Source organism: Sarcophilus harrisii, chromosome 5 (genome assembly GCF_902635505.1).
Source record: "Sarcophilus harrisii chromosome 5, mSarHar1.11, whole genome shotgun sequence".
NCBI lineage: Eukaryota > Metazoa > Chordata > Mammalia > Dasyuromorphia > Dasyuridae > Sarcophilus > Sarcophilus harrisii.
The window spans coordinates 270585878-270608110 of NC_045430.1; the positions used below are offsets into that span (position 1 = coordinate 270585878).

Sequence of the window (22233 nt, forward strand, 5' to 3'; positions counted from 1 at the left end):
GAGATTTCAGGGACTACTAACATCCAGTTTTTTCCCTTTATGTCTCAATTTTGCGAGGGAATTAATTGGTTCACTGTGGTAACAGAAATAGTTTCAACAATTATTCTAACACATGTTAGAGGGAAGGAGGGAAAAAGGGACAGAGGGAAGGCAGAGAGAGGAAAGAAAGAAAGACTTGTTTTGCAAAGTAAAAGTAACTATATACTATCATGTTAAATGAAACAATAAAGCTTTTATCTACTGGATGATGACAGTAGCAATAGCTAACATTTATAAACAATGTTTAAGGTTTGCATTTTACATGGGTTAACTTACTTGATCCTCATAACAACACTATGAAGTAGGTACTATGATTATTTCCATTTTACAGATAAGGACACTGAGGCACAAAAAGGGTAAATGAAACATCCAGGGTCACAGAGCTAGTAAATTATCTGAAACAGAATTTGAAATCAAGTCTAGATGGCAAAGTGGATAAAATGCTGGACCTGAAATCAAGAAAACCTGAAATCAAAACCATTTGCTCTCCAATGATGGGAAGACCAATTATCAGGTGCTTCTGTTTTTCATTCTTGTTTAACTAGTCACAAATGTCTTCTGCAACAGGACATAGAACTGTAACTCAGCTGAAAGAAAACCTTGGGTAGAGGGTCATTTTAAAAACAATTTTCTCCTTATCAAAAGTTACATGATCAAGAAGAATTCAGGATCCTAAAGCATAGTATTTGGAGTATTCCAACTAGTACAATGTTTATAGACTCAGGAATTGTGACAATTTTAGTTCTTAGGGGCCTTTTGAAGCTGTTCCTTTATCTCCCAGTCACTATCATCCAATCCACATTTTGTATCAAATATGCATCCTTCTAAGTTCTGAAGGACTCTTTTCCCCTCACTTCCTGAACTTCACTGCATTTGAGGGACTATATATGTAGGAAGCATGAAAAAAAGAAGCCTGAATAAGAGAGTAAACATTATATTAAAAATCTCTGTAATTCACACTTTCTAAATCATATGACAACACGGTATATTGCTTTTTCTCAGAAAAATCACACACACATCAAACTAAAGCCCTTTCTGATTTGTTTTATTTTTTGGACTAGATTTTGATTTCATTGGCTTAGGGCGGTGTTGTCAAACTCAAAGAGAAAACGGGACCACTAAATGCTACATTAGGATCCCTGCAAGCAGTCTTTGATCTAGAAAACCACAAATATGGCTATTTCTGTTTTATGGTATTTTTATATTCATATTTTGCATATTTGTTTATATACCTATATCAGATTAGATATTTCTATATGTACACAGAAACACATATATGTATTTATGTTTCATATATAAATATACATGTGTATATGTGTGTGTACGTGTGTATTATTCACTCAGTGAAAAAATCTACCAGGATCTGGCCTTCAGGAGGAACGAGAGCCTCCTCACTAGCAGCTGATGATCCCTTCCTCCCTGGAGGTGCTGTGTAGAAGGGCCTTGTTCAGGTATATAGTTAAGAACATAAGAAGACTGTCAGTCCTTTGAGGGCAGGTTCTGTTTTGGTTTTGCCCTCGTACTTCCAGCATCCCATCTAGTGCCCCGTGACTGAGAAATGCCAGTTGAATTCAAATAGATTGACTCAGTCGCCTCTGAGGTCCCTCCATCTCCTAGAGGCTGTGATCCTGGTAAATGCTTTTAACGGAAGCCATCATTTCCCACTGAAAAATTATAACACTGGACTGCGAGTGCTGATAGAGGATTCGGAACACGCCCTCCATTTTTGGACTAACCAAGAAACCAGTTTGGGGAGATCGGCCCATGTGCCTGGGACACTTTTCTGAATCAGCAGCTGGAAGTGGCTCGGGGGGGAGGCAAGGGCTCTGGGGAAGACAATCTGCTATCAATCCGGCGGGCCTCCCTCTCTGTCCTCTATATTCTGAGGAATGGAAGAAACAAACTATCAGACTGGATGTGATAAGGCAGAAGAAAAAGGAGGTCTGAGGGAGAGGAACAGGCCGTTCTCAAAAGAGGAAATTCAAGTTGTCAACACCCACAGGAGAAAAAAATGTTCTAAATCAGTTAAAATAAGAGAAATGAAAATTAAAACAACTCCTCTCCAAGCCCACAGACCCAGCAAAAATGGCAAAAGAGAAAAAGGGCTGTTGGAATGGAGCAATGCTAATGAAGTGTTGGTTGAGCCGTTAAATGATCTAATCACTCTGGGAAGGAAAACTCACTCAACTATGCATAATAACACTTTGCTAGGCTTATACCCCCAAAGAGATCAAAACCGAAGGAAGGGATCCATTTTTTCAGAAATATTTATAGCCATTCTTTTCACATTAGCAAAGAACTTCAAACTAAGAAGAGTGACCATCAAATTGAATGGCTAAACAAATATGGCACGTGAATATTTTCTATGCTTTATGAGCATGACGCTATAAGAAATTATAGAAATTATACGTTATAAAGGATGCAGAGAAATCTGGAAGGATTTGTAGGAACTGATGAAAATGATTTCCACAGTGATTACAACACACACAAAAAGGAAAATTACTTTGAAACAAAGGACTCCAGTGGATGTAATAGCCAATCATGGCGGCCGGAGGCTGACCCAGGCAGGCCTCCTCCCTCAGAGGTGTTGGACTAGAAGTCCTGCACGAGCAGCCCATTTTCAGACACTGTCCAAGGGTGGGTGTGGCGAGACTATTTGGGCTCCTTACTTTCTCTTCCTTGGGGTACCTCCACTTGTGATTTTTCTGACTTCCTTCTTGGCCACACCCAGCCTCCTTCCCTATTTCTTTCCAGTTTCCTTTTATGTGCTGGCTTACAATGGGAGCCTTCAATCCCCTCTGAGGGCAGGATTATCTTTCCTTTTAGCCTGGATCTGTACCCCGATTCTTTACACAGTACCTGGCACAAGATAATGACTCAATAACTGATGATGTCTAATATTTATATAGGATTGAAGAGGCCCCCTAGAGCCAGAGCTAGAAGTCTTCCTGCCTTTCCCTTCTCGTCTCCATTCTCTACGCAGCACTTCTCCAAAGTAATTTTTCTAAACAGCAGGACTGACCATATCATCCCTCTTCGATAAACTCCCAAGTCTCCCTATGTTCAAAGGCAAACTCTCTGACATCTGAACCCCCGGCTTTAACTTCCATTTCTGGCCTTACTGAAAATGACTTTTCTTCCCCAATCCTACCTCCTACCCAATGTAATGGACCTTCTTACTCTTTGAGGTGCCTTTGACCAGTCTGTCTCCCATTCCTGGAATGTTCCTTCTCTTCACCACCATTTGTTCTTAGAATCCCTATTTTTCTGCAAAGTCCAACCTAGGAACCCCCTCTTGCTCCTCATCCTCCCTCTCCCCATGGCTGATCTCTGTAAAGGTTCTTTGTAATTATTTCTGCTTACTTCTATAACATTGTCCCTTCCAATAGAACATAAGGTTCTTGGGAGTTGGAGTTCTTTGTCCCTACATGCCCTAAGCCTAGCACTGGCTCAAGGCTTCTACTTTCTTTTTTCTTTTTTTTAATCACTTCTGTTATTTTGACTCCTTTTTAAAAATTGTGTTTTATCCCTCAGCAGGGAAGTTTTTAAGAACTGATGGATACATTTCCAGTTAACACATCAGAGGGTTGTGTTGTCATACTGGATTATGAGACCCCAATGTTAAATTTCCGGTGGGAACATTCACACCTTGAAAATGGCAAATGCTCCAAATCAAGCCTTGACTTACTGGCTTGTTAATTTCCTCTGCTTAAGAATGTACTGGAGAAAATGTTAATAATACAGCTTAAATATTAATAATGAGACTTATTTACATTTAAAAGGGTGTCTGAGGTACATTTTCTTTTCTAGAAAAATGGCTGTTAAACATTTATGAGGCACACCTGATGTGAAGTCAGTATTATTTTGTCCCTTCATTAGTTTCAATACAAAATATTAAATGGATTCAATACAGAATTGGGCTAGGAAAGAGACAAAAAGCATTTCTACATGAGCACCCCTCTAAGAGATACATTAATCCAGCAGATTTCCTCTGAGTTTAGTCCTGGCACTACTTAAAATGGGTATAAATGGTGCGGATTAAGCCTCCACGTGTCTAGGTGACGTGAAGCTTTCCTGAATAGTGAAACACCAAAGGGATGGGGATAAACTACAGGACAATCTCATAAGCCTTCATGACTGGGCAGAAAAACAGCTGAGGAGTTTTCCTGTGGTCCTAGAGCAAGTACATTTAGATGGAAAAATATCCAAGTTATATTTACAAGATAATGGACTCTGAGCTATCAATTATTACTCAAGAAGGAGACCCAGGAGTCTTTCTAGGCCATTTCTTACAGTCTGGAGACAAGGCTGAGAAGGGATGTTCTCCAGATTTTTCACAATTCAAAGGCTATGGGAATAGTTCATGTTCGGATGTATGATATATGGATACCGTTATGAACAGAGATTTATTCTGTAAATCTCAGCATCCTAGGAATGGGGAGCAGGAAATCCTAGGAATGTGAAATTGGAAAGAAGCAAAGTTAGGGAAAATAGAAAACTGCTAATTTACACAATTGTTAATAAACTTAAAAATATACTATCCCAAGAGATGATAGCGGCTAAAATTATAAATAATAGAAGGAATTAAAAAAAGGTTAGATAGATTCCTGGATAATAGGTTCAAAATATTATTAGAGAAAAATTAAGGAAGGGCTTGAGAGCCATCCCTAACTTTAGAAGTTGACATCAAGAGAGATAAACATGCCTTTTCCTCTCTAGACCATTGGTTAAGACCATGAATGGGAGCTTCCATTGAAAAGATAAATCACATTTTATAATTGCATATCTCATCATTAAGTATAATTAACATTGTATAAGTACTCATATCTTAAGGCAGCATGACATAGTTCCTAGAGGTCTGCTCACTGGGGACTCAGGAACCCTGCTTCCAACACCCATATTTATCTGTGTGACACAGACAAGTCACTTCAAGTTTTGGATCTACAGAGAATTCTCAAGGTGCCAATGAATATCCAATTTTCAATTTATTTTTTACATATAGGGACTGTCCTTTCCAAGTGATCTTCACCTCTTCCAGTTTCTTCCACCCCTTAATTAAATTACAAATCCAGATGAAAAATCATTATAATCTTCAAGTCAGAAGCAAGACAGATTTGGAATTTGCTTAATTTGTCATCTGAATCCAATATAAATAATGCCAAGGTATTCTCACATAAATACCTGTCTAGGAATATATACACCTTTATACCATTCTTAGAGGTGCTCATGAATGGTCTAAAGGAGATGCTTTGGAACCCGGAGTCAGGAAGAAGTAGGTGAGCACAGGTAAGCCACCATTTCTCTGAGTCTCAGTTTCCTCACCTGTAAAATGAAGAATAACAGAGCCCTGTAATACTGACCTCAGGGTAGTTGTGAAATTCCAATAAGACAAGGTGCATTTCAAGCAGCATTTACATTCGTGCTGTAACCCCCCTGGACTGAATCACCAAATTCAACAGTTCCTGTCGTCGTCAGCCAAAGAAAGCAAATTTTTCATGTTCTCTTTAGATGATAGAATGGAAACTTCCCGAGGGCAGGGGATGGTTTCTTTTTGTCTCCCTACTAATTAGTACAGCATTTTGTCCAGTATAGAGGCTCAACAAATGTTTTTTCTTTCTTTGGTCTTTATCCTAGACATTGACCACAAGGGACCCTGGGTGGCTGGTTCAGAGACCCACCTGAAAAGCACTTTCTTTCCTGCCCTTGCATCGCCTCCCCCCAAAAGGCCCCCACAACTTGAAGGACACAGACCGTACAGAGAAGTTGGGCCAGCTGTGTGTCTGGTCATTGGCTGTGAAGGTTGTTATTTACACAAGAAATGGCACAATAAGAAACCCTTCGCTACCTATGGGGAAAAAGAAAATGCCCAATTATTCCATTATGGAGTCCATTTGAATAAGTAAGTGGAATCAATATCCAGCTGCAGAAGGCTGTGTGTTAATAGCTCTGTGAGATTAGGATAGCCCCGAGTGTATCCTTTCATTACTGAAAAATAATGTTTTCATTGAGTTGCATTTTCCCAGTAATTTGTTTATACCGTATATGAATTTGTTTCAAAGGGACTTTGTTTGAGTCCTCAGCTCCTCGCCACAAGTATGCACAACACCCACTGATCTCGGTGAAATTAAGTTGGCTCTTCCACGGCTACTGGTTCTGTAAGAATTGTGTTCACAAGTGGAAGAGAAAATAAATACCCCATTTCTGCACCTCTTGTTCTCCACCTGATAATACGCTTGCTTTTCTTCAAGGGAAAGAATATGCAAGCAAATAAAGCCTGGAAATATAAAGGGGAAAACATAAAGGGGGAAACCTGTTCTCTGCATCCTGAAGCAGTTCAGGGGAGATGCCTCCTTGTTACTGCACGAGATCTACCCCAAATCAAACAATCATCATTTATTAATAAGCTCCTACTATGTGCCAGATATTGTGCTCAGTGCTTGCTTTAAAGCCCTCTGTGGATAGCAGTACTAGGATCTCAGAAGTACAGATGAACCTTCCCCCCTTCTTTGCAGAGATGAAGTATTGCAAACTCAATTGATATATTAATTGGTTCTGCTCAACGGGTGAGTTTTTTTTTAATTCTTTGTTACATATTGAAGCTCACTGTGTGGAAATGGGGAGGACTATATTCAGGATTGAAGAGGATAACCAGAAAAAAATAAAACAATAAAAAAGGAAAAAGAAAAGGATATAAAAACAAAAATATCAATACACATTTGAAAACTGCTAAAGTGGCTCTGGGCTTCTCAAGGAATATCAGCTGGAAAGGATGCTGTCAGTCAGCTGATCCTCCCTCTATCTCAGTGAGTATCCCTTCCCTGACCTGTAGTTAGGGACGTCTCATTCTCTTCCTATCTACCATTTACTTAAATTGAACTCGGAATCTCTCAGATTTTTTCCCACACAGTTATTTCTTGTTAGGATCCCTCCATTTCCACTTGCAAATCTGATTTTTTGAATCCTAGCAGAGGACACTTTCTACAGAGCTCTATTAAATTTAATCCTGCTAAATTATCCTTTCACAGAGGGTGATGGGGATGTGGAGTGCCACAGCAACGCCCAGATCTTCCCAGTTCCAAAGTTGAGGGACCTCAGAGATCCTTAATTGACATTCAAGGGAAGCTAGGGCCAGGGTGGGGAATTAATTTGCCCAAGATCCTTTTGCCGGCACCAGGCTTTCCCCACTCTACCCCAAGCAGACAGGAGCTGACTCTTTGACATGCAAACAGACTTGCATTTCATCATCTCTCAGGAGATCCAATGGATGGTTCAGAGTCTGAGACTGTTACATCTGTGAGATCACATGCCGAACACCCCTGCTTTTTATCATGGCTGAGACAACTGGTCCCAATGTGCATTCCTTTTCTTGACAATTTAAATAACTTTCCATGCTGTGAAATTATAACAAGCAAGATGGGCCCTAGGAAAGAGAAGAGAAAATGAACCTTCTTCCTTTCCCGCACAAGTGGGGGACTATGGGTTTGCAATCTTGCACACTGTCGGAAACAGCTCATATATGAAGTAGTTTTGCAGAACTGCTCATCCCAGCCACTTTTCTTTTTCATTCTTTGTTATAAGGGACAGCTCAGTGGGAAGATTCACAGGTCCACAAATTTGAGCTAAAAGGGACCTCAGGGGTGATTTATTTAGTCCAGCGCTTCTTAAACTTTTTTCACTTGCAATCTTTTTTTTTAATCTGAGAAACTTTTATGCAACTTTGGGTATGTAGGTAAATAAAATAGATATGCAAATCAAATATATAATAATAAATTATAAAGAAATTTATTTTCAGATGATTCTTTGGTATACATATGGTTTTGCCATTTATTAAAGATGGAAGCAAATTTGCATATTAATGAGATGGATGCACTTGTCTATTTTTCCATAAATAATTAAATCTTGGTGCAATATTTGTGACTGTTGACAAATTTTCCATGACCCCCACATTCAGTTGTGCTTTGTCATTTGGGGCGATGACCTACAACTTAATAAACTTTGATTTAGTCCAGACCCACATTCAACCGATGCAGGAATTACAGCCCATGGAGTTGAAAGACTCCTCCGGTATCCCAGGTAGTATTCACGAGAAGTGGGATACGAATTCCCTCTTGTTCTACAACCATTGCTACCCCCTCCTGCACTGGGTGCTTCCTTGTTCTTCCAAGGCTTGCTGTGTTTCCAAGATTCACCCCATTGTTACCCTGGAATAGGAATAACCGGAACTGACAGAATGCTCGAAGCTGAGAAATCTAAACAAAAGATATCAACAGAAATCTGAAAATCAATTAACAAGCTTTTCTGCCCGGGAGCAGGCTAGTTGTCAACGCCTGTGGAAGCAGAGTCCTTTCCTTGTTTAGGAGCCGCCTGGATCCTGCCTCAGATTGGGACTCACTTTTCCCAGCCCAATACGGCGAAAATTCCAAAACCTGACTTGTTCATAAATCTCCATCCGTTCCACCCCATAAGCAAAGGCTCTTGGGGAAACACAATGTGTCTCCACTGATGCTCCCTTGGCAAACAGATGGATGGCTAGAAAGCGCAGCAGCTGGTAGAGAACGTTCTTTTAATGGCACGGCTTAGAGATGCAATCCAGGCCCCAGCCTCTCCCCGTGTTTGTGTGGCCTCCCAGGATCCCTCCTGAGCTTCGCTCAACAGCCCGTGAGGGAGCCGGGATCGCCACCAGCCTCCTCTTCAGAAGAGGAGGCTGAAATCCAGATGTGACCCAGGATCCTGCAGGGACCATACGGGAGCTGATGGGGCAGAGCTCCGGCCTTCGCCTGGACCAGCGTGGCAGCACCTCCGCCAAGGTCCCAGCGGACCAGGCCACACGGGGCTTCCGTCACCACCCCCAGACTGCACTTTCCCAAGGGCCTGCTGCTCCAGGCCACAGGGTGATAAAGATGGTCCCACGGCTCAAGAGCCGTCCAGGGAGAGAAGTCTGGGAGAAAGCGGTGCTTTCGCCCAGCAAGACTGAAATGAACAGCTCTCAGAGGCAGCTCATCGGGGCAACAAGTCTGGAGACGGGCCTTCAAGCCCAGCTCAGTGACCCCGTCACTCACGCAGCATTTGCCTAAACTATAAACTTAACTGGAAAATAAAATTGCACCTACCGAGAATCACTATCCAGTCCCAACATATAGTAAGAACTATGTGAATAGCTATTATTATCATTAGTAAAGTGCTAGCACAAAGTAGGTACTTTATAAATATTAGCTAGCGTGGATATTATTTATAAAGCACTTAGCATTGTGCCTGACACTAGATAAATGTCCGTTTCCTTTGCTTCCTTTCACATGAGCACAACACAAAGTATCATCCCCATGTTACAGATGAGGAAAAATGAGGCTGAAAAAGAGGAAGTCACTGGCTAATAAAATAGCATCTGATTAGGGCAGAACCCAGGAACTCAGGCCTCCCTTACGAAATTAAATACAAAGTACTGTTATTCCTGATTTTTGTAAATCCTGAAGAGGAACTTCAAAAAAAAAAAAAAAAAGAGAGAGAGAGACAGAAAGAGAGATTCTGCAGGAAATTCTTCCAGGATTAGACACAGTCTTCAACTACACAGACATTTCAAGTCAGTCTAGCTGCATTTCTCTCCGTGGGGAGAAAGGAGATTGAAAGGCAAGCCTGTTATTGTCGCGCCTGATCTAAAAACCGCTGCATTTGCTGCCCCGACTTCCCTGTAATTTCATCCTGAATACTAAACAACGGTCCCGCTCCAGCTGCAAACTGGTAAGCAGATACTGCACGCGCCCCCCCTGAGGACGAGGGGCCAAGCCCAGAGCCGAGAGCTTCTTTATTGCTGTGGTTGTGGGGCTTGCTTCATTAAAGAAAATCAGCTCACTATTTTTAGATCTTTGAATGAAAGGACTCGCTGAGCGCAGTCACGGGAGGCCGAGATGGCAGAACCCATCACGCCCAGCCTGTGCCCACCCTCCAAGAGGAAGGACAACAGAGCGGCCCCAGAGGCCCTTGTGAAGCAGGGAGAGGACGCTGGGAAATGACCGGCCTCCTTTGGAAGGGCAGCTGACAGGGAAGCCGGAAGTGGCCCAGAGGATGGAGCTCTGGTCTTGGAGGGAGCCATGAGGTCCCACGTGCTTCTGAGACTCCGGCCAGGTGACCCTGACAGAGCGGCAGAGCGCTCGCTTTCTGCAGGACATTCGAAGATGACCAAGTGCAGTCACTGTGTTGGTGGATGTAATGCTCTGGGAAGGAAGATGGTGGCAGAAACAAACAAAAAAGCTGACAGTTATATGAGAACCTAAAGTACCCAGAACCCCTTGCAGATGTAAGCTTCAGGCAGAATTTGAACTCCCATTTTCCCAAGCCTGAGTTCTGTACATCTCGCTGCCGCTCGCCCAGGGAGCTGGGCTTTTGCAAAAGTCAAATAAGATGAGCATTCTCCTACTAATTCACTAATATTTCCATTAATGGAAAGAGCGCACGGTAAGCAATTCTGAGAAACTTTGTCAGCAGAAATGCAGAAGACAACAGCAGGAAGCCGCCCGTACTTCAGACCCCGGATTTCTTTCCCATCTAGGAGGGGGCTCCCTCCTCCTGCAGACCCGCGGCCCTGGGTGGCCCTGACTCGATCTGCCTCCCAGGGCCAGCACCACAGCTTTTGCTGAGCACTTTCATACTGACCCAGGCCGGAGGAAACCAGAGTGTGACCCGTTCCCCAACCGGCTCTCATGCCCAAAGCTTTTGCTCCACAAGTCACTTCCATAAACACTTGACCAGTTCCTCTCGCAGGGAAGGCACTCGTCAGATCTGGGGAACACGAAGCCCAAAATGTCCCAACAGCCTCTGCCCTCAAAGAGCCCGTGGGTTATCTAGACAACGTCCATCTTTCTTGTCTTTTTTCCCTTGAGGTCTTATTTTTCTTTCACAACATGAATAATATAGAAATATATTTAAAATGATTGTCCATGTGTAACTTATATCGGACTGCTTGCTATCTGGGGCGTGGGAATGAGAACGTAAAGGAGGGAGGGAGAAAAATCTTACAAAAATAAACACTGAAAACTTTACGTGTAATTGGGACAATCAGAAACTATTGAGAAAAAAAGAAAAGAAACTGTCCAGCTGCACAAACGAACTCTGAAGTAATTTACTAGAGGGGTGCACCGGCAGCTTGAGGGAGGGGGAATCAGGAAAGGCTTCAGGTAAAAGGTGATATTGGAGATGAGTCTTAAAAAGCGTTGGGGATTTCAAGAGGTAGAACTGTATGGAGGGAGAGCATTCAGAGGTGGACAGAGGTAAGGAATGGGACGTCATATAAGGGGAAGAGCAGAGGCTGCTTTGGGAGAAAAAGGTAAAGGTGTGCAATCGGTCTGACAAAACAGCCTAGGCACAGGGGTCCTCAAACTACGGCCAGTGGGCCAGATGTAACAGCTGAGGACGTTTATCCCCCTCACCCAGGGCTAGGAAGTTTCTTTATTTAAAGGCCCACAAAACAAAGTTTTTGTTTTTACTATAGTCCTTCCCTCCCACAGTCTGAGGGACAGTGAACTGGCCCCCTATTTAAAAAGTTTGAGGACCCCTGGGCCCTAAGGCCAGTTTGTACAGGGCTTTGAGCGGCAAACAGGAGCTCGTATTCTATCAAGGTACACCGTAATTGCTTGAGCAAAGGAGGGACAAAGGAGTCAGACGTGCATTAGGTACAGCCGAGGAGAGGAACGGAATGGAGCGAAGAGATGGCTGGAAAGGGAAGGGGCTGGTGGGAGGGAAATCAATTAGGAGCCTATAATAATAGTGTCCTCCACAGGTTAGATCTGGTGACTTCTTTCTGAGCAGAGAAAAGAGAAATGGTGTGAAAATAATTCTCACATAAAAACGTGCTTCCATATTAATAGGCCCACCATAATTTTTAACGTTATCTCTTGACAAACCATTTCAGGTCTCATTAGTATTAAGCTGTAAATCTACTCACAAAAGAAACTCTAGGACAATAGCCCTGAAGGAATCCTGTTCCACCACCTCATTTTACAGCTGAAGAAAGGGAGGTTCAACGAGAAGACAGGACTTCACCATAGGATCCTAGATCTAGAATCGGAAAAGACCCATCAGGATATTTGGTTCATCTTATTCACATTACAGATGGGAAAACTGAGACCAAGAGGGGGAAAGTGACTCAGACTCACAAAGCTCATAGGATGGCAGACCTGGGATTCCACCTTTCAGCTGGAATGGACCTCAGGGATCATCTAGTACAACTCCTTCCTTTTACAGAGGAGGAAACTGAGGCCCAGGGAAGTTAAGTGATTTCATCATAGGATCACAGACCCAGAGCTGAAAGGGAGCAAGAGATGAAGAAAATGAGCCTCTGAGAGGGAAGAGACTAATTGGGAGACCTAGAACTTAGGCTCTTAGATCTAGAGCTGGAACAGACAAAAAACTTTGAGTTCCATGCCTTCATTTTCCAATGGGAGACAGAGTCAAAGGGAGATCAAAGAATTTGCTTCAGCTCCCACAGTTAATGTTGTGCTGGTTCTCTAAATAAAGGGTCACTGGGAAACAGATAAAGATTAAGGATGTTGGTCAGTATTTATGATTTCCCCCTCCTGTAAAACATTTCCAAATATATATATTTCCAGCAAAAATGTTTTCATATAAATACACACACTCATATAGACACAACATACGAATCTCCTGGACTTGATAGGAAGCTCCTTTTGCTGCCCTACCAAAGCAGAGAATGAACAACAGACTGGTCCCCAGCGGGAGCAGCTTTTTGGCCAGTGCCCCTAGAGAGCTCAAAGGAACACACACACACACACACACACACACACACACACACGCACAGCCTACTTAAACAGGTTGCACGACTGCTCTGTTTTCACACATAACCCGTCTTGAACAGAAAACAGCTCACTTTGATAGGTGACAACAGGCAAAACATTCAAGTGACTTTCTCAGCAAAAAGCCACCTGGAGGCAGGTGGCTCAGGAAACCCAGTGAACACAACACAGAGCATGGAACAAATACAGTCCTCTCTCTGTGGCTCTCTGTGTCTCTCTGTCTCTGTCTCTCCCTCTCTCTGTCTCTGTCTCTCTTTATATATCTCTCTGCTTTCTCTTTTTCTCTTTCTCTCTCAAAGCAGGGGTTCTACGGATGCACAGGGAGCAGGTGAAAAGCTTGCCAGTGAAATTGGGGTGAGGAAAGGTCATCCAAATAGCAGCATGAAACCATAATCCTAAGCACAAATCTTTGAACTGAGGAAACAAGCATCCTGGGGGGGAAATGGATTTAGAGCTTTAGGCAAAAAAAAAAAAAAAATTACAAGCAAATTTCCAATATGAATGTCACTTTTGTGAGAAATCTCCACTTAGTTGGTCTCTCCCCGAAAGACTGCATGCTTGTTATGTTTGACAGAAATAGAGTGGATTCTTTTAGTTAACAGTGATGGCTGACATTTAAATAACATAAACTCTTATCTTCTTATCTCATTTGATCCTTGCTGCAAAAGCTGAAGTCGGAGAGATTATTATTCCCATTCTGCAGAGGAGCGTGGAGGTGACATGTTCCAGGGTCTGGATGTCAGCCTAGGCCTTCCTGAGCCCCAAGCCACATTCTAACCACTAAGCCACCCAGCTACTCTCCCTGCAGCCACGATTGCCGTGAAGACCAAAAGCCCTGATCCCTCCTGATGTGATCACCTCCTTAGATCACCTTCAGTGTAGCCTAAGCAGCCTTAGTTTGTAGTCGATCATTTGCACGTAGTATTTTTCGTTACATCTGGGTTTGAGGGCAGGGACTCCATTTTTGCCTCTTTTTTTGGTATTTTCAGTTCTTAGAACATAGCAGGCTCTTAATAAATGCTCTGGGCCTGAACCGATTTAATTTTCACACTTTCCATCTCCCTGAAACAAAGGGAAAGCAGGGAGGCGGCAGAGGCTGCTTCGGATTTCCTGGGTGAGTCAGAATAAAAGCAGCAATATGGAGCCCGCCCCCCCCCCCCCCCCCCCCCCCCCCCCGACCGCTGGGCAGAAACACCTCAATCCATCCCCTCGTGCTCATTTTCCATGACAGCTCTGCATATCCTCCTGATTTCTCCTTGCTCCACACACAAGATTCTTAGATCTTAATTAAAATCAGTCTCTGCTGACTTCCAGTTTGTGATGGGCTATCTCAACACTTCCTGGTCTCCGGAGGACTCTGTCAACATTGATGCTCGGCCTCCTTCGGTTACTGGAAACCATCCTATCTCTATTTCTCTGTAACTTTCCATGTGTCAATTTGTACTCTTAAGAGCTGTCGATTTGGAAATGAAGCTGTAGGTGTATGTGTGTGTATATGAGTGTGAGTGTGCACAAATGTCTACACACATGTATGTGTGTATACATGAGTGTGCAAATGTCCATATGTGTGTATATGTGTGAGTTTGAGTGTACAAATGTCTACACATGTGTATGCAGGTATATATATATATATATATATATATATGAGTGTGCAAATGTCTATACATGTGTATGTGTGTATATATGTGTGAATGTGTGTGCAGATGTCTACACATGTATATGTATGTATATGTGTGTACAAGTGTCTACACATGTGCATGCGTATGTATATATGTGAGTGTGCAAATGTCTACACACGTGTAAGCAGATATGCATGCATGTATACACGTGCCATATATACACATACTATATACAAACACACAAATATGTATCCATATATGTGACATGACATTACCACGATGCTCTTCTGTGAATCAATCACTGCTTATTTAAGAGGAAAATCAGCCATGATCTGCTAATCTCATGACTTCAGAAGAATTTTTCTTTGACATTTAAAATAGCCAAGGATGTTATGATCCCACTGTGATACATTTGCTTGCCATGTATTTTATTTTAATTTGATGGATTCTAGCTTTCTCCTAGAAAACAACATTAGTGATAATAAGTAACATTCATTAAGTACCTAAGACTTGCAAAGTGCAAATCTTATGTTTTACCCTCACTGAGTTATGCGCTATTATTCCCATTTTGCAGATGAGGAAATGAAGGCAGAAGATAGTTAGACACTTGTGCAGGGTCACCGAGGTGATGTGTCCGGAGGCACGTTTGAGCTCAGGGCTTCCCGAGTCCATTTAGCTCTCTACACATCGCGCCCATATGGCCCCAGGCTGCCCCTATGTAAGTCTTTTGGAAGCAGGATGGTTTCATGTTTTAGCCTGAATCTTCAACCTCAGCCACGGTGCCTGATGGGCACTTAGTAGGTGCTTATGGATGGACTGAGTTTATATTTACTCGTATGTACCCAGGGTGTTTCCAGCAGAATGGCACCCACTGTACGGCTCTTTATCTCTGGCTCTCCAGTACCCAACAGAGCCCCTGACCCCAGGAGTTCCATAAATGCGACACTGAATCTCTCACATGTTGCCACTGGTCTGGGAAAAAAATGAGATGAAGGGCATAGTGTGGGAGTGGGGGGGGGGGGAGGAGGCTGCCTTGCTTAGTTGTTACCAGCATGACCTTGGATAATAGGTTACTTCTGCTCTGAAGGCCTCAGTTTTGTCATCTGTCCAATGGGGAAGTTGGCCTTAGTCCCTGACTCCAGACACTGATGGAACACTCTGTACTACAATCACAACCATGTCCTTTTTTCCCCTCGGTAACCTTGACTTTTGCTGGAGAATTCCTAGGATTCTAGGATTGTTTAAAGGTGAATCTGAAATTCAGTATCTCGGGGACCTAACACCTTTCTCAGAACAGGACTAAGGGTCAAGAAGGAACTTCATTTCAGAGGAAGCCAGCTCTCCTCCCAGGCCCAGCTACAACGGGCCCTTCAAACACACTCTCAGCCGGCCCAACGCTTCTGGAACTGAGAGCAGCCGCCCAGCCAGGACCCAAGTGCTCCCTGAGCCACAAGGAGCCCGGACAGGCTCGTGCTTAGGGAGCAATGATCCAGGAGAAGGTGGGTGTCCGCAGATGGAAGGATCCAAAAGTCTGAGGAGTCCAAACTCAGGCTTCAAAGCTAAACTCACGGGGCAGAGGAAGCGGCAGGTGGCTCGGATCTCATGGCACCGTGAGCTAGAAAGGACCAGAGAACCGTCTCTCTCACCTGCTGAGGGGGAAAGCAAGGCTCCCTGGGAATTCGGACAAGAGCATTCATATTTAGGGATGCTAGGAGGTGAGACAGGCCCATCAACAAGGCTGCTTTAAGTGTCTATCCCGTGCTGGGCTCTGTGCTAAGCACTGGGGAGAGAAAAACAAAGAAAAAGCTGGTCACTCTCCTGGAGAAGTCCTGACTCCAGGCCAGAAAGCTTGCACAAAGTCACACCCCACTGAAAGGTCCCCAAGAGATGGACAGAGTGTGGACCTTGGAGATGATCCCACCTAAACCCATCAATTCCCTGAGCTCCTGAGAGGAATTCCTGGAGGAATCCTTTGTATTCCCCATATTACTTTGCACATCCTAAAAAATATTTACTAATAGGGCAGCATTGCAGACAGAAGTCTGTATTTGGATTCCAGAGGAAATGGGTTCAAATTTTTCCTCAGATACTTACAATGTGACTTTGGACAGATCACTTAAACCCTCTGTATTTCTTTTTTCTTTTTCTTTCTTTTTCTCCTTCCTTCCTTCCTTCCTTCCTTCCTTCCTTCCTTCCTTCCTTCCTTCCTTTCTCTTTCTTTCTTTCTTTCTTTCTTTCTTTCTTTCTCTTTCTTTCTTTTCTTTCTTTCTTTCTTTCTTTCTTTCTTTCTTTCTTTCTTCCTTTCTTTCTTTCTTTCTTTCTTCCTTTCTTTCTTTCTTTCTTTCTTTCTTTCTTTCTTTCTTTCTTTCTTTCTTTCTTTCTTCCTTTCTTTCTTTCTTCCTTCCTTCCTTCCTTCCTTCCTTCCTTCCTTCCTTCCTTCCTTCCTTCCTTCCTTCCTTTCTCTTTCTTTCTTTCTTTCTTTCTTTCTTTCTTTCTCTTTCTTTCTTTTCTTTCTTTCTTTCTTTCTTTCTTTCTTTCTTTCTTTCCCCTGAAGCAATTGGGGTTAAGTGACTTGCCCAGGATCACACAGCCAGGAAGTGTTAAGTGTCTGAGGCTGCATTTGAACCAGGCAGGGCTGCTGTTCTATCCACTGCTGCCCCAACCCTCTGTATTTCAACTTCATCTGTATTGAGCTTGGACTCAATATCCCTTAAGGCTTCTTCCAGTTCAGATTCTGTGCTCCCGGAATTTTATTACTTTTGCTTTTATTCTGAATATCTTTATACATTTTTGTCTGCCTAAATGTAAATTCTTTGCGAGCAGGGACTGTTAGATTGTTGTTCCAGCCCCTGGAACAGTGCCTGGCATCTAGAGGGAAGGGCTGGGCTTGCCAAGACCAACTCTCCCTCCACTCTCCTGGACTGCCTCTCTGCCTGAGTAAGGATATAAATATGTTCGTTGATTCATTGGGTTGAAATCCCACCCCAGATGGAACCACAGGCACGTTACTTAAGCCCTCTGGGATTGTTTCCTCATCTGTAAAATGGGGATAAAAATTACCCATTCACCTCCCTCACAAAGTCATTTTGAAGCTTCCCTGAGTGGATGGAGGGAAGGCACTTTCCCATAAGTGTCAGCTATTGTCATTACTGTTTAGTGACTCTGGCTATAGAGATACCAACAGTTGCCATCACCACCAGATCCTTCTCCTTCCCCAACACCCACGCCTTCATCTCTGCATCTGTATCTCTCACGATATTCTTGCATATCAGAAATGACGGTTCTCATATTTTCTAAAGCAATTTGCAAGCAAATAATCCCCGACCGCATAGATCAAAGCTTCTGAAACTGTGGGTGCCTCCACATATGGCCTCATAAGTCAGTGTAGGGCTTGTGAAATTGTTTCTAAATGTTTGATTTGTTTACCCACTGAATATACCTAAGTATCCAGGGTTCTATAAAGATTTCTTGGGTGAAAAGGGGTCACGAATGGAAAAACTGTAAAAACTGTGGACTTAGATATGAACGATGCACTTTACTGATTCCCAAACAGGAGGCTCTGCCCATATTTTGTCTAATTTTCATCAGTTTCAATGAAAGAGTTCAGAATTCACCAGTGAAGACGAGTGTTGGAAACTTTTTTTTTTTGGAATAATTCCAGAACATACCAATATATCATGGTTCCATGTTACCTCCTTACTCAGGAAACTCCAGTGGTTCCATCTTCCCCCCAGGATCAAATCTACACTCCTCTGCTAGGCACGTGAAGCCCTCCCAGCCTGGTCCCCAGCCCCACTGGCTTCCACCACATTGAATGGGATTCCCACCCATGGACACCGAGGTCCTGCCAGATTGGGCATTTCTCCTGCAGAACACTCCATCTGCCATTTCCATGCCTCTGCAGCCGTTGTCCCCCATGCTTGGAACACACATCCTCCTTCTCTCCACCTCTCAGGAATTCTATTTTTTTCCTCTAAGGCTCAGCTCACACTCTTAGGCTGCACCTTTTCCATCCAGTTCTTTCCCCTTCAAAATTACTTCGTATCAATTCTGCATCTATTTCTCAGGGGTGTGTTTATGTATGTCCTAGTTCCTACTTTCTTCTCAGGCTAGACTATAAACTCCCAGAGGACAAGGACCGCTTTTGTCTTTGTCTTTGTGCTCCCAGTGCCTAGCACACAGTAGGTGCTTAATAAATGGTTATTGATCATTTGCGTTTTCTCCAAGCACACAGAAACATGTCATTCATATAATTCATATTATTAGCAAGAAACACATGATACTGTTGACTCTTCCTTTCTTCCCAACCCCCAAATGATCCATCATTTTCTACTGGGAAGGCCTCTGAGACCAGGAAGGACCCTTTTCTTTTTGAGCTATGGACTCCAAGGTAGTTAACCCAAATGAACTGCCCAGTCGGCCCCCGTAGCTTAAATGCAGTAGAACTATATACAATCAACAAGTTACTGCCTTCAGTAGGATAAGACTGGAGGATCCCACGAGCTCCTGATATTGGAACCTCCATGTGCATTTTCTTAGTTGACTGGGAGAGAGGCGGGCTTTTGAATTGGTAAATTTGTCTCAAAAGATAAGAGATTTTTTAAGATTCTCAACTGTTCATACATGACCAAGTGACCACAGTGAGATTTGTCCTGCATGTCAGGACTTAATTCCTTGCACTTCTAGCTCAATTCCTGCCTGCTTGATTTTCCAGGGCTACCAAAGGTTGGGTTTGTTTGTTTGTTTTTAATGGTGTCACATTTTCCTAATGCTAAGTACTCTCTCTGTCTCTCTCTCTCTCTCTCTCTCTCTCTCTCTCTCTCTCTCTCTCTCTCTCTCTCTCTCTCTGTGTGTGTGTGTGTGTGTGTGTGTATGTGTGTCTCTCTCTCTCTCACTCCATCTCTCGCTCTCTTCTGTATCCACAACAGAGAAAGCTATAATTTGGGCAAGGCGATCTGCCCTGTGTCCCACTAAGTAGATAGGGTTTTTTCTACCCAGGAACCACTATCCCTCCTGCTCCACGTTCCCCAGCTAGATGAGGCTGCCAAGGGCAGCAGCTTTTGTTTTCTTTCCCCAGAGCTGGCCAGGGCCACCAAGTCAGCAGCTCGCAGGCTTCCTCCACCTTCCAGCTCCCACTGCAAATGGAGAGGAAATCAACTGAGGTCAATCTACCTACTCGAGATATTGGGGGGGGGGGGAAACCTTCGGCGCGAGCCAATCCCCATTTTACAGAAGAAGAAACTGAGGTCCAGATTAATTTAGCCAAGGTCACCCAGGATTAGAACTCAAGTCTTTTGACTCCATTCTTTCCATCGCACCAGACTGAATGTATTTCATAGTATTATACACGATAATGCAGACTATATCACCGCTATAATAATGCCTGGCACATTCTGTGTCACGCATGGGAGCTCAGTTTTCCCTCCTGGTGCTTGTGTACGATGTACGTGTCCCTGTGTAAAATACGCGTATCTACCCCTCGGTGCGGATCTAGGCTGAGAGGCAGGAAATTCTACCTGCCCGCCCGTCGGTGCCCACCGCCCTCCCCGGCCCGCGCCGGCTCCGGGAAGGAGAGCGCTCTGGGAGTGGACCCTGTGCCGGGGAGGGAAACCGCCGGCGGAGATCTCCGCCCGCCCCCAGCGCCCCCAGCGCCGCCCTGACTCGGTCCGCCCGCGTGCCCGAATTTCCCAGCCGGGCTCCGACAGCCGGAGCAGTCGCGCCCCTGGTGTCCTCGCGGCTCCGCGAAGCCCCGCGTGGAGCCGCCGGCCCCGCTCCGGCCGTGTCCTCCCCGGGAGCCCGGACCGCTTCGGCATCCGCCAGTGAAGTTTGCCACGACCCGAGGGGCTCCGGCGAGGATCGCCCTCGTTGGAAAAGCGCCGCGTCCCGACAGCGGCGGCCCCGCCTCTGGATCGCGCCGCGGCTCGGGCCCTCGCTTTCCCGCTCTCCCGGGAGAGCCGCTGACAGTCCCCGAGCGGCCGCCAGCCTGGTTCAGGTGCCCGCCGACGGCAGGTAAGCGTGCGCGGGGGCTCTCCGAAGGAGACCGACAGCCGTGTCACCCCCCCGCGCGCGCGCGCTTGTAAAGCAGCGGAGAGTAAGCGGCCGCCAGCCTGCAAGCGGCTGGGAAGAAAGAGCTACCCCGTTCTTTCTGCCTAAGCGTGCCCCGAGCACTCGCAAGTCTCCTCCTAACCGTCCACACCGCTAATTTCTGAAACAAACAAAGAGGCTCCGGCAGGCGGAGAAAGGGGCTCGCTCTCCTCGGCTTCGGAATCCCAAGCCCGAGCGGCGGGAGAGGTCGCAGCGCCCCCGCCCACCTCGCGCGGAGGCAGCCGCCGCCAACCCGCTGGGTGGGGAGAGTCCCCCGCACCCTCGCTCTCCGGGGCGCTGGGCGACCCGGGAGAGGCCGGCTCCGCTGCCCGAGGACGCTCCCGCTTCCTTTCCCACGTCTGCCCCGGGCAGACAGACCGAGCGAGCGGTGACTCGGCGCTGGGAAATAAGCAGCCGCCTCCCCCCAAACAAGTGGCAAGCCTGCGAGAAGGCAGCGGGCACCGCTCCGGGGACGGGGGCTCCCCCGGCCAGGACCGGGAGCCAGCCCCCTCGGGGCCAGGGCCGGCCGGCCCCCACGCGCGGGCGGGCGCGAACTCACTCACCCGAGGAGACCGAGGAGCCCGACAAACTGGAGTTGCTGGACGCTGCCATCATCCCCCGCTCGATCCCCCCGCGAAGCCCCTCCTTAGATTCGGGTCCAGATGTGGCTGTGGCTGCCGCTGCCGCCGCCGTCCTGGCACCGCCGCCGCTGCTGCTGCTGCCGCTGCCCCCAGCCCATGGCAAAGTCCCGGGGACGCCGAGCGCAGAGCGGCCGCCTCCTCCCAGCCTCCCTCGCCAGCGCCGCTCCCCCTCGGGACTGGGCTGCACTTCCTGCTCCGCCAGATGACGCGCGGCCAACGCCGCTATTTAAGTGCGCTTTCCTCCCCTCGCAGCTCCGCTTCGCGCGGCTCTGGGCGGCCCGCGGGAGGTGCCAGCGGAGCCGAGCGGAGCCGAGCAGAGCGGGGAAGCGGGGAAGCGGGCGGGCCGCGCGACACCGCCCGGGCTGGAGCTTCTCCCGAAATGGGTCCCAAGCTCTGAGGGAAAGCCGAGCTCCGGCTCCTTCCGTGCCGCCTCCTCTGCAGCTCCGGGGCCCCGGGAGAAGGAGGTGACACTTAGAACACACACGCGCACACACACACCCCGACACACCGGGACCGACAGAACGGCGCGGCCCCCTCCCCTCGTCCCGCCTCCTCCACTCCACGCGCCCACACAAAGGAACGGGGAAGGCGCGGCGGCGGCGGCGGCGGCATCGATGCCAGGCGGCTGCTCGCCAGACACCTCTCGCGGCTGCAGCCCGAGGCGGCGAGGGCTCCAAAGGGGAGGCTGGGCCCGAGGGAGCGGAGCTGGGAGCCAGCCCTTCGGGAGAAACCCTCCTGGCCGGGCTCCTCGGCCTCCGGGGCCCAGGGCAGACCGGCGCCACGGTCACCAGCTGCCCGGTGGCCAGGGGGGGCCGACCTCCTCGAGGGAGGCGCCACCTGAGCCGGGGGCCGGCGGGCCCAGCGGGCACGACCTTGTCAGCTCCACGCGCCCTCGCCGCCCGGCTCTCAGGCCCGGGCTGAAAGGGCGGGCACGGCCAGTGCCCAGTCAGACCCAGAGAGACGCTGCAAAGGGGCTCCACGCCGCGCTGCCTGCGCTCGCACCCCGAATCCCGGGACTGGGTCAAGCGGCGCGGGCCGCTGTTCTAA

General features: G+C 46.4%; 1 protein-coding gene across 2 annotated transcripts in view; it reads right to left on the reverse strand.

The window, feature by feature from the left end:
* Nucleotides 1-21350, reverse strand: part of CHN2 (chimerin 2) — a 252628-nt gene extending 231278 nt beyond the window's left edge. For both annotated transcript variants that reach the window (XM_031940509.1, XM_031940508.1), the window contains exon 1: nt 21109-21350. In XM_031940509.1, coding sequence (XP_031796369.1) covers nt 21109-21160 — 52 coding nt within the window. In that variant the 5' untranslated portion in view covers nt 21161-21350. The remainder of the gene's footprint in view (nt 1-21108) is intronic.
* Between the last annotated feature and the right edge of the window lie 883 nt (nt 21351-22233).